We start from the raw sequence: 13,001 nt of genomic DNA, 5'->3' as shown, positions 1-13,001 counted from the left end.
AAAAACAGTGAGCAGCAACACCTGCAGTTCAATGCATGACAGCAAAGGGTTTCTGCCTCTTTATGCATTGCTGTGAGACGTTGGCTCGTCCAGCTCCTCCTCACCTTTGCCTCAGAGCAGATGAAAACAGTCTGATGTATAGGGAGGAAGTCTTATGGAGGCAGGCGCTGTGTATCGCTGGCGTTAGGCGTCAGCTCAGTTCTATGACTCTATAAATCCACGGACTGAAAGTCATTCAGAAAGGACACGCATTAAGGACTGCACTGCTGCTCACATGGTTCCACACAGGGAGACGTTCCTGCAGCTCTGAGCATAGACATCAGCAGGCAGACTTTGTTATGTGTGGAGAACAAGAAGAAAGCATTTAAATACCTCTTCCAAAACAAAATCAATCGTGATGCTAATTTATATTCTACACTAAATCAATCTTCAGAGTGTTTGTGTGTCAGAGCGGAGGATCTGCTGAGCCAGGAAGAAACCAGAGTTCCTGTCCAGAATAATCAAAAAGCTAAAAGATAGAATCATCCTTTAAATGTGGCTCACAGCCACCAAGCCTGCTCCAATCAGATGTGGTGTCACGTCAGGCTCCGCCACCCCAAAAAATGCTCCAGAGAGCAGGGACGTCTGAGGAGGGATAGACAAAAACACGGTCACGGTTCCGTCTCCATTGAAAACATGTCGACCAAAATCTGAGTTTCTAAACCAACAACTGTGGAAACACAAAACATCACACAACTATGTTGATTCAAAATCCGGGCCAAGCACACACACAGAAAACATTTAAACAAACACACACACAATGATGGGGACCAGGATTTTGGTCCCCACTCCCAAATTGGTCCCCACTCCGTGACTGTGTAACCAGATCATTGTCCCCACGATGGCATGAATACCAACACACAATTCCACACACAAATGACCATATTAACACACAGCAGCACATTCACACATACACACACCTACAATCACAAAAATATTTACACACACATACAGACATGCATGAACACATTAAAACACACACACACACACACACACACACACAGTAAATGGTGGTAAATGGTGCTAAGCAGTGGAGCACAGATATAAGACAGGTCACTGCATTATTTATGGCCCTCTGCTGTGTTTAGTATTGCATCCTGATAACACTTATTCAGCGACTTTTCCTACATGTGCACATCTCTGGCACACAAACACACACACTTTTCCTCTCAGAACTGCTCTGCACAACTGAGCAGGATCTGTATTTTCAAATGCAAATGTTCTGATCTTCATCTTCCCGTGAGGCTGAGGTCTGTCTCAGGTTCGATTCTGCTTTTCCTTCCATCAGCTCCATCAAAGCATCGACGTTTAAAAAAAAAAGAAAAAATTTGAGTTTTATCCAGATGAACAGAGCGCTTGTTAACGGAAGTCTGCTGTCCGCCCACGCTGGCCCAAACACCCCAAACTCCACACTGAGTCTTGTTATTTGGACGCCCCAGAAAACTGGTTGAATGTTGTACACTCAGCTTGTCGTGACCTTCTGAACCAAAGCCTGAGGGAGACGTCAGACGGACTGCTTTCCTTCTCTGTTCTTCTGCGGTTCTCATTGATCTGTTCTCTCACAGCCTCAAACCAGAAATGCAGATGCAGAAATCCCGCTTTCCAACTCTTTGTGTAGCATGATGGAAACAACAAGCTGGGAGGTATTGTTTGGACCTGAACCAGAGAACCACAGAGCTGTTCCTGAACCCGGAGAGCAGAGACAGGAAGAAAGGATGAGAGGGAGAACAGTACAAGAACATCTGTCTCTCATCATCTGAAAGGAGAAAGTCAGCAGCTCAGAAAAGCTCAGCAGACAGAAAATGGAGCCGACACACAAACAGGTGGGGCTGAGTCCAGGTGCCCCCGCAGCAACGCTCAGTGGAAAACTACCCGCCGTGTATGTGTGAGGAGAACCGAGACGGAGAACTTCTCCAACAGAGGAAAAAGTCAGGGGAAAACCGGGAGTCATAAAAAAGCCGAGTGATGGATGAAAAGTCCTGACACGGGAACGTGCTCCTCAGCTCACAGGAATGAAGAATGAGTTTAGGAGAGCAGAAGATCCAGAAGATTTAAGAGGAACTTCTGACGGAGAGACGCTCCAAAGAAACTCAAAGCTGTGAGTCTCTTTAGACAGACAGGATTCAGTTCAGCTGAAGGATTCTGAGCTCCTCCTCTGATAAACCTGCAAAAGCATCATGGAAACGGGGGAGGGGGGGGCACGGGCACCCCTACAGCAGCCCACCTCCCTCCTCATAGAAATGATCAGCAGAACCAGCAAACGTTTGGACGTCAGGAACCTTTTCAGAGGTTGATGGAGCTGAAACATCTTCAGCTGCCCCCACCCCCTCCCCCCAAACTGTAAAAGTCCAAACAGCTTCAGAGAAACGAGTTCGATGAAGATTTTGGAACGATAAAGGCCTGAGAAACAGTGCTGTCTGCTTTAACTCAGTGAATCATTTCATGTTTTTCAAAGTTTCTTTGTCTTCAGGACAAACATCTATGTGAACATCCGTCCACCTGGTCTGAAGGTTACTGCAGTTCATGAGAAGAACTTTCAGTAAACTGGAGTCCAACGACGTTCTGACAAACCTCTCCTTCACTTTGATGCGTTTAATGTTCACTCTTTGAAAGATGAATAACTGATTTTCTGATCGGAAGTCCAGGTGAACAAAGATCCTGGACGTTCTCTGCCTTTAGGGTCTTCAGGATCTGGACAAACAGGAGATGTTCTGGAGATCAAACAGTTTATCCTGAGACCTCCTGGTTCAGACACCTTCATCCTTCATCTCTGATGAAGTGAGTGACGTTGATGGATCTGCTAATCAGCAGATCTGATCTGATTATCTGACCGTTCTGTGTCTGAGTTTAAACCAGTCTGGACTATTCAAATATGTAGTTGTAGATTTAGATAAGTTAATTCTTCTCTATGAGTTCTGGTACATCGCCTGTCCGTCCTGGGGGAGGATCCCTCCTTCATGTGGACACCCCTGAGGTTTCTTCTTTTTTCCCAAAATCTGTTTATTTAGGAGTTTTTCCTTACAGAGAAGGAGGTAAAGGCAGGGATGCCAGTTTGGTTCGGTTCGGTTCAGCTCTTGTATTTTCTAACGGATTTTTGTTTTGCACAATTAGTGAAGCCTGTTGAGACACCTGGGTTGTAACATTGGACTATATAAACAAAACTGAATTGAATTGGATTTCAGAAATCTTTGAAGCAGAATTCTTTTGTGCTAAACCAGCAGCTGAACAGCGACGATCCTCCAGCAGCTTCATGCTTGTCTCTGAGCCGGTTTCTTTCTTTCACCGTTTGCCTTCATGAGGTCTGTGGTTTCCTTTTCCTGTTCCTTTTCTGTTCGTGTCACCCTCCCTTTGTCAGAAATACAGACCAGTTTGGTGTCATTGCTGAGCGTTTAGATCCACATGATGTTCTGAAGGTGGACGGCATCGTCCCGATCCATCTAATCTGGATCAGAAATGTTTCTTAAAGCAAATTATGACAACAAAAGCAGACAATTAAATGAGAGTTGGTCACGGAGTGTGAACGCAAGAAAACACGGACTGAGAGAAACATTGAGAGGCTGAAGGGAAATCCCACCGAGGTGGAGGACTGAAGCTGATGGAGGGGAGGGAGGGGGGGCTGAGCGTTCAGGGAGGGAGGTGTGGAGAAAGATATGGTCAGGGACGGCCGTGAACTGGCAGCAGGATGACTCAGTGAGGCCTCGTCCTGGGGGGGCACACTCACAAAGACACATTTTTCTTTGTCCATAGGAGGGCGTCCAGATTTGTTCCTCTGAAGGAAAAACTGTCTTCTGCTTTAAAGACGAAGGTCAGAAAAGCTACGGCAACAGGAGAGGTCCACCAAACTCACAGCAAACTGGATGTTCATGTCAGAAACTCCCAAACACCTCCCCCCCCCTTCCATTGAGGTGTTCTCCCTACCATGACAAAGGTGGATAAAGGTGGAAAGATTTCATGTAATCCATGGACACCAGTGAAGATCACAAATCATTGAAGAAAAAAGGTTCAGAGCACTGTCTAGTGGGTCTAGATGACCCAATGTTAAAGTGCCTAGGATAGAACAAGGGTTACACCCCATAAGTCAAAGTCCCCCCCACACCCCAATCAGGTCCTCTTTGACAAGTTTGACTTAAAACATCAAAGTTTGTATAATTAAACCATTTTTCTAACGTTCTCCTTCCAGACTGAAGTGAAGTTACGTCACATTAAAATGTTTCTGCTGCGTTCGGTCCAGTCCTCCTCCAACGAGAAGCAGATCTTTCAGCCTCTAATCGCAGTCTGGCCTGGACCCCCCCCCCAGCAGAGGGACAGGTGGATCTGGGATGGTGGTTCCACTCTGCCCCCCAGTCCCCCCATGCTACCACCACCTCACCATCGCTCCCTAAACTCTCCTCACTGATCAGGTTTTTGTTGCTGCGCAGATGGAACTGCAGAGGAACGAACAGAACAAACATGCAATTTGAGGAAAATACAGATTTCTACAGAAAATACTTTCTGCAAAACATTAGAAATATTATCTTTTTGCATTAAGAGGGGCTGCATGGTGGGGTAGTGGTTACCGCTTCGCCTAACAGCTAGAAGGTCCTTTTCAAATTCTGGCTGGGACTTTTCGGTTTCTGCGGCTTTTCTTCCACAGTTCAGCAAACAGTGTTTAGTGCTCACCTGACAGTCGCTGGGATAGGCTCCAGCAACCCTATGACCGGATTCAGCAGGTGATGAAAATGGATGAATGGATGGAATTAAGACTGTTTGGAGGCAAATGTTTTATCAGAAGAAAAAAGCTAGATTGGAATCATCTTAAAAACGTATTTGAAGCTTTTGACTGACAGCTGTCTCTCCCAGAATCCTCCAACCAACTCCGGTTTCTGCTGAAAGCTCAACCCAAACTTCATGGAGCAGAGTTGACAGAGATGCCCCCCCCCCCCCCCCGCGCGTTATCATCCCGCATCTTCAGCAGAGACTCTACTGAGGCAGAAAGCTTCTCTGAGTGCCCAATTATGTCCGTTTATCTCCTTCCAGGCGCAGCTGGGATCAAACGGAATGAAGAAGCAGTTTCAAACAGAGAGGAGAAGAGAAAAATCATTCTTCCGATCCCTTCAGCTCCTATACCCACCTCCACCCGCCCGCAGCTCCGCATACACTCGGTAGCTCTCCTCCCTCCGGAGGCAGCAGTGGAGAGGAGGCCGTGACGCCGAGGGAGCTTCGGTGTGACAGGCCCACAGCTGAGATCGTTCCTGTGGTTCTCAGTCACAGAGGAGGTCTGGAGAGGAGCTAGAGGAGGCCTCAAAGCTTCTCCACCAACAACTGGTGCAAACTGCTGCGTGGATGACGTCAGCAGACATGAGAATGACCCAAACACCCAGAAGTACTTAGGCTGAAGTGATATGTGCGTGAAAAAGTTCTTATGGGCAGAAGCGCGCGTTGGGGGTGGGGGTGGGGGGTGCTCTTGCGCCTCCTCTTGATGCTTTTCTAAAACAGCACCTGGAGGCTGGACCTCCTGACCCAAGTCATGGGATCTTCAAAAGAGGAGCAGACAGAGGAGGCCCAGAAGAAAACAGAGCCCCGCTTTAAACAAATCAGTCTCCCTTCTTTTTCCTGCACGTGCGTGAAGAGTGTAATCTGTAATCACGTCCATCTTCCTACAGTTACAGAAGAAAATACCCCCCCTCCCCCGCGTGCGCCTGCTGGAGTTTCCTCCACCGCTGCGTAATTTGCGCGTAAAGTTACACCGTCGCTGTGGCGCGTGACTGCCGTTAAGAGAAAAATCCAGCTGGTAGCGGCGCGCGGCGGCGTTCGTTCATGAATAGCTGCTGATCGACAACCGCACGCCGCGAGCGCGTTCACTAAACACAGCCAAACCGCAGCGGCGGCAGCGGGAAACGGTGGCCCGGGCGAAACCAGCGCGTGCGCGTGAGCGCGGTGGCAACACTTGAGGAACGGAAAACTGTCGTTTCTGTCGGGAGGGGAAAAAAACCCGGAGATGAGCTCTGAAGGTGTGGATGGAGCTTGACTGTGTCACGCGGACATTTCCCTGCGCGTCTTCTGTGATGCGTTTTTATGATTGCGGGTAAAAAGTTCCTGATATCCGTGATCGAGCTCCATCAAACGAACGGAAACCGGTACAAAAACCGGTATCGGTACCGGTCGAGCACACAGGTCTTCGTAGAACCGGCTAAGATCGTCCAGCTACAGACTCTGCAGAGGATTAATTTACAAACAAATGTTTTTAAATCTAAATTCAGCATTTGGGTTTTTTATTCTTTTTAATGATGGAGGATAAATTTAAGATGTGAACAAATATGGAGTTTGATTTTTAACCATCATTTCACCGTAAAGAAAAACACATTTGAAAGTTTGAAAAGCTCAGCTGGAAACTCCTAAGTTTTTCCCAAAGCTCAGGTTCGTTTCCAGGAAAACAAATAAACAGATAAACAGAGCTGCGTTTGTTTTAAGCAGCAAAAGTGTGAACTTACCTCCTTTGGATGTTTTTGCCCCTGAAGGCAGCAGAAACGCCAGCATACATCCCGTGAGCCATGCGGGTACATCCATCTTCATCCTTTATGAGGAGTAAACTGTGAGAAGTGAAAACACTTCCTCTCCTCCCGGGGAAACGGACGGACAGCGCGTCGGTCCCGCTGGCGCAGACTCTGACTGAGCGGTCGGTCCTGCGCTTCCTGCGCACGCGGCGCTGTCCAAGAACGCGTAGCTGTTTCTGAATCGCCTTTCCCCTTTTTCTGACTCTTTACCCCCCAAAAAATATCCAAAATCAGCGGAATTGTCGCCCCAAACAGAGTTTCATTGCCGCGGCATCCTTCGCTCTGCGCGCAGTGCGCGCGCCGGGTCTCTGAGGGAAAACGCGCGTGGGAACTGACCCTGAAAACGCAGGTGACACGTGAAGCTTTAAATATGGAACTCAAAAATAAAAGAAATAAAAACCACCTGGACTGTCAGCAAACCCTCTCTGGGTTTCTAGAATTTGAAAAGTCCATTCCGTCTCGGAAACGATCCAGAATCTCCGGTTTAACTTCTTCAAGTCCTTGAAGCGGAGCTGCGCTCATCTAAACGCGCCACTCCGCTTATGGTGCGTAACGGAGAGGGCGCGCGCGGTGCCCTCCGCGCTGCGTCGCAGGCTGCGTGTCTCTCCGCGTTCTCCTCTCCGCGGGCTCTGCCGGTGCGCTCCTTCCTCTCCTGACTCCTCTGACTGTGTGGCAGCGAGCAGCGCCGCTCACTCAGTCCCCAGTTTCGGGGCGCGTGCGCGTCGTACACGTGAGCGCGTATCGGATTACAGTTGGCAGCTCGGCCCGCCTCTGTTTAGCCCCTCACTGATTAAAGAGCAGTTTGTTCTCAGTGCCTGATCTCCAAAAACGGTTTGGTTTTAAGCTAATTTCTCTTAAACTGAAGTTTTTTTCCTCTCCTTTCTCTCACTGCTGAGGAAAACATGGACATTTTTTACGACAGAAAAAAGAAAGGTTTCCGCACAAACAGATTTATTAGTCTGGAGCGGGAAACGCGGCAGCGCTGCATCATGGGAACAAACGGAGCCAAGTTTCACACAAATGTCCTCCTTTTTTGGAAACACATTCACTTCTGCCCCCAAAGAAAATGTTGTGACTTCTTTAGAGAAGGCGGGCCCTTGGACGCAGACTCACGCATGCACACGCACGTAGACACGCACACACACTTGTCTCCAAGTATGAACCAAACGCTGGTCTCCAGCTGGAGAGGGTCAGAGCTGCGGCCGTGCACTTTTCACGCTGAGATTTAGGTTTCTCAGCAGAGGTGTGCGGGGTTTCCGTTGCAAGGTTTGTGCGTGTGCGTGTCCCCTCGCTCCCAGATCCGTGTCAGGGGGAGGTGTGTTTCAGTAAAACCCCAGCTCGTGGTCTGTTAAAGTAAACCAATCTGGGCTCGCGGGTTGCCTCCCCAGCGCGCACCCTGCTCATATTGGCGCACAGAAACGCGCACGCGCAGGCCCTAATGGCACAGCTGAAGTCACCGGCAGCTCCGTGAAACTAAATTGGGTTTGGTGTTGAGATGTCGTGGTGAAGTCCTCTGTGATGGAGGAGCTAATCACAGGCTCTCTGGTGATTTTTACACCACAGGCACATTATTTATGGAAACGAGCTTCTGTGGGAGAAGAAGTTCTGAGTCTGCGCCACGATCTGGAGGCAGGAGGGGGGGGGGGGGGGTTCTCAAATGTCTGCATCACTCTGGGAGTAACTGCTCCTCGTAGAGGTGCTCACAGGAGGAGCACTCTGCAGGTCAGAAGGTATTTTCTGTGGCAGATCAGTGTCTGGTGGGGGTGTTGCTCGGTGCCGGTGCTCCTGTGACCCCTGTAACCGGGCCCTCAGGTCCCTCTGGCTGCCCGTCCTCCTGCATCTTTCCACTGAAACCAAACCCACCCTTGTCCACTGCAATCTGCCAGCTGATGAGACCACGAGGGGCACATGGCGTGTAAATGTCTGAAATTTGTACAGCTAAGAACCTCTGAGGCACAGAGTGAACCCGCCTCAACTTTAGGTTCGAACTGTTTCGCTCAAAGTGGACCGAAGTGGTCTTAGAAACACAGCAGGACCAAAAACCATTTTCAGAGGTTTCAGGCTTCCTCACCCAAAACTGATGGTTTCATAAACAGACTGACAGCAGAAGCCCAGAAGGAGACGTTCCCGTGGAGAACTCTGCATCTGCATCATGTTCTTTTGAGCTTTGGGATTTCTTCGTTTTAAATGGGATGTTGTCATTCTCAAAGAGAAGAAAGGTTTTTGTTTTTTTGTTGCAGATCGTTGAAGAATTTCAGAGATTTTTCAAAATGAGCGTTTTCACTGCAGGAAAACTTTCATTTCTTTCCAATTTGCAGATGAAACTTGTTTAAAGTGAAATAAAAACCACATTTTACTTTGGAAGAAGAACATGCCGTGTCACTGCTGACGGCAGGAGGAGTAAAGATTGGATGAAACAGTCCTGATCTCTGACGATCATCAAACACAAAGATCAGCTTTGAACAGAACCTCTCTGTGCTCAAACTCAGCTTTTAATTCAAGATTCTTGGACTAACAGGAGAAAAATCCCACCAGTTTGTGTTTTTCTGTTACATTTAAGATGAGAAACGACGAGACAAAGGCTGGATGAAGGCTGGATGAAGGCTGGATGAAGGTTAGATGAAGGTTGGATGAAGGTTGGATGAAGGTTGGATGAAGGCTGGATTAAGGGACAGATGTGAAACTTTTCAGCGTCTTTATGAAAACAGGCAGCAGAGCTGTGAAACCCACAGGAAGTTGATCTTTGCTCTGCGCCATGAGCACAACTCCTCAGCTGGCTTGTCAACAAGTAACCCCCCCCCCCCCCCCCCCCCGTTCTCAGCCTGCTGACTGTCTGCACCTCCACCTCCTCCAACTCCTCCTCCTGTTCTGCTTATTCGATGAATGAAACGTGCAGCCCTTCTTTCAGGCGCTCCGTCAGCTCTCTCATCCCAGCCTTTGCTCCGTCTCACTTCCGTCTTTTCCTGGAGCATCCGCTGCTTCCCGCTCCGTTTCTGTGGGACGCTGCGTGAATTCTGGGCTTCAGACTAAACCTCCTTCTGTATCAGAAAACATCAGCCCGGACCACAGAATCCAAGCTGCTTCTGCAGGACAAAGCTGGAACAGATGTTCCTCCGGGGGAGGTGACATCCCAGATCTGTGGAAACGGAGCAGGTCTGAAAGTCTAAATGTGATCAGACCGGGATTTCAGTCCTGAAGAGTCTGCGGACGATCACATCTGTCCGAGCTGCTCTTCAATCCAACAGAAAGGCAGAGGAAGCATCCACATCCACTCTGAACAGAAATATGAAAGCAGCACTTCACACGCACCTGTGTGTGTGTGTGTGTGTGTGTGTGTGTGCACGCTCCACCTGCAGCTGCCTCACCTGTGCATGAGAGCGACCGGCTCAGGATAGACGGTCACAGCAGGACGGACGATTCAACCTGCAGAGACACAAGAAGAGCGGGACGATTTCAGCAAAAAGGGGAAAGAAGGACACACACACAAAATCACTCAAAAAGACACAACCAAACGCAAAAACAGACACACAAACACATATTCACAGAGTGTGTGCACATACACAAACATGGACAGAAGAAGATTCCCAGCATTCCCTGTGAAACTTTCACGTCTTCTTCTTCTCTGATCCAAAGCTGCAGTTCCTCCTGAAGCCGTTCTTTGCAGAGATCTGCACTCGTTCTTTTTCCCAAAACGAAGAGAACGTCCCAAAGTGACGATGTCAGCGTTTTTTTACATATTTGTTAAAGTTTGACTTCATGCAAAGATTCACACTTTTCCAGACTGACACATCCTAAATCCTGTTAGTCTCTCATGGGAGATTATTTTGGTAATCTGAAGACTCCAGATACTGGGTTTACCTGCTGCATCCACTGGATTTTACCGTATGGATTTCCATCCTTCCTTCCTTCTTTCCATCCATCCGTCCTTCCTTCCAAACAGAGAAAAATGGGATTTTCTCCAGCTTGCATCTGTGTATTCTTCCATTTCCTCCTGTCCTCCATCCATTTATGTCTTTCTTTATCTCAGCCAGACTGCAGAAATAGGATTTTCCCTGGAAGAAATTCCAATTATTGCCCCCCCTCACCACCACCACCAGCCCCGCTCTATTTCCTATAAATAAACACCTTACTGTATATTTGTTCACCAGCGTCTCGCTGCTCAGTACACAACATAAAGCAGTAATCCAGCAGTTTGCCGTGTTTATATTTGGCTCTGTGTTGTCAGGAGTAACCTTCAGACTGTATTTGCTGCTCTGCGTCTCCTAAACACCTCCTTCTGCAGGAGGAGACATGACTGTGGATCTATGGAGGGAGGCTCAGTTCATCTGTCAGCTCCTGTTTTATGAATGAAGACGACGAAACTCCAAAGAACAGAAAGGCAGCGTCTTCACAGTAAAGTCTGGACTCCTCTGCATCTTCAGTCCTGCTCCTCCTCCACGACGGACGCCGTTTATCCACAGCTGAGCCGGTTCACCTGCAGCTCCAGGTTCACCTGCAGCTCCAGGCTCACCTGCAGCTCCGGGCTCACCTGCAGCTCCGGGTTCACCTGCAGCTCCGGGTTCACCTGCAGCTCCAGGCTCACCTGCAGCTCCGGGTTCACCTGCAGCTCCAGGCTCACCTGCAGCTCCTTTTCTGAAAAAAAAACTCTGCACCCCCCCCCCCCCCCCCATACAACAACCCTCTCAATCTCTTCTGCCGGGCTTTTCCCTTTCAGATGTCCGTGCCGTTATTCCTCCATCCCTGGAATCTGCCAGAGCTCCCCTCCAATAACTCCTCTCCCAAATCATATTTTTGTGGTTGCTTAAAGGTCAGAAATGTTTCTCATTTCCGTCGTCTATTACATGGATGTAAATGAAAAGTAAAGACTTGATTGGAGACAAAGAGTAGCTGGCAGTGATGTAACTCCTCCAGACGGATGCCGTTATCTGCTCTGAGGACGTCTAATCAGGGAGGGGGCTCCTGGCCCCTCGCGTTATCACCATCAGACCCCCCCGTTTTTACAGTCTGTGTGTGTTCAGGATTGGGTTGTCAGCGATCATCCCATCATCTCAGGCAAACACCCGAGGCAGAATAAGGATTTACCCCCTTCTTTTGTTCAAACCACACGACCTCAGATGTGACGACAGACATCCTGATCGTCCTGCTGCAACTAACCCCCCCCCCCCCCGAACCTGCTGACCCGTCAGGAGGAATTTGATTTCCTTCTTCCTGTTGTAACTCAGTCAGAGTGGTGGTGGGGGGGGTCAGCACATTGAGTTTATTTCGGATCATCAAACGGCGTCACAGTGAGATGATTGACACTCAGTTCAGTTTGTTTCTGAAGCCACAGGTCAAATCTGAGGTCATCCCACAGAGTTCTGCTCAGAACAGTAGAAATATTCCAGCCAGGTTCTGGAGAGCGTCATAATCCCATTTAATCCAGATTATTAGTGTTTTCACATCTGATGAATCCACAGATCAGTTTTTGGTGAACTTTGTGGAGCGATGGTTTTGGTTTTTTCTTAAAGTCATCCAGTTGTGGACTTGCTGAGAATTCTGGGTTTTGTTGTTCTAAAAAACGTCTTAGATTTGTTTGTCAGAAAAAAATAAATTCCTGTTTCTGTCAGTCATCCAGGCCCTGAAATAACAAACAATCCCACACCACCACACTACCTCCACCTGCTGTGCTTTTTTCTACAATACCACCATATTTAATAAATATTCCAGAAAGTTCCTCTTGTGTCCGATCAGAACATCAGTGCAGACGTGGTGCACCGATGCCTCCCTGCATCACTCAGAGTGCAGGGAGGAGCAGGGAGGTGCGATGGGATTTTCCCATAACATGGGGTGTGTGTGTGTGTGTGTGTGTGGGGGGGGGTGTTCAGAAAAACTCAATGGATGTCAGACGTGAGAGCAGGACGTCGGTCTGATCACAGGCTCCCAGTTTCTGTTCTTCTGGATGCTTCCTGTTTCTGTGGGAAAACGGCGCGAAGAGAACTTCTGGAATCATGCGGTAGAACTTCTCACAGAACCAGAACTACTAGAAAAGCTCTCAGAACAGAAGCAGCTAAAGCAGAGATGCTGCGATTCTGGACAAAAGGTCCTGATCATCATTTGACCGCCACAGATTTTTACCTCATGCACTTCCCTCTTGTGTGTGTGTGTGTGTCAGTGTGTGTGTGTACATATTATGTGTGAGTGTGTGTGAGTATGTATCAATTTTTGAGTGTATTTTTTGTGTTTGTGCATGTAGTGTATGCACGTGCAAGGGAGTGTGTGTTTTTATGCATGTGTGTCTGTGTGCTTTTTGTGGGATTTTGTGTGTGTTCTCGTATGCGTTTGTGTGTGCAGTGTCTGTTTCTGTGTTTGTGTCCGTTTTGTGTGTGTGTGTGTGTGTGTGTGATGTTGTGGTCATCTGTGTTAGGCCGCAACTCTGACTCGGTTGTGTTT

The 13,001-nt window shown here is 48.3% G+C and overlaps 1 protein-coding gene and 1 long non-coding RNA gene across 4 annotated transcripts in view; both read right to left on the bottom strand.

Moving 5' to 3' along the window:
* LOC101172397 (neuropilin-2) overlaps positions 1–7,304 on the bottom strand; it is a 91,865-nt gene extending 84,561 nt beyond the window's left edge. For 2 of the 3 annotated variants that reach the window (XM_011473641.3, XM_011473642.3), the window contains exon 1: positions 6,510–7,302. In XM_011473641.3, coding sequence (XP_011471943.1) covers positions 6,510–6,591 — 82 coding nt within the window. In that variant the 5' untranslated portion in view covers positions 6,592–7,302. Of the gene's footprint in view, positions 1–6,509 lie in introns of all 3 variants that reach the window. The other variant, XM_023950505.1, reaches the window with a different exon arrangement.
* Positions 7,305–9,460: 2,156 nt separating this feature from the next.
* On the bottom strand, positions 9,461–11,149 carry LOC110014892. The gene is made up of 3 exons (XR_002289909.2): positions 10,133–11,149; positions 9,938–9,995; positions 9,461–9,708 (listed from the first exon to the last, which is right to left on the bottom strand). It is a non-coding gene; the product is annotated as an uncharacterized LOC110014892 (long non-coding RNA).
* Between the last annotated feature and the right edge of the window lie 1,852 nt (positions 11,150–13,001).

The sequence above is a fragment of the Oryzias latipes genome, chromosome 21 (genome assembly GCF_002234675.1).
Source record: "Oryzias latipes chromosome 21, ASM223467v1".
Lineage (NCBI taxonomy): Eukaryota > Metazoa > Chordata > Actinopteri > Beloniformes > Adrianichthyidae > Oryzias > Oryzias latipes.
Note: the sequence above shows the minus strand (reverse complement) of the source record. Positions and strands in the feature narration are given on the sequence as shown.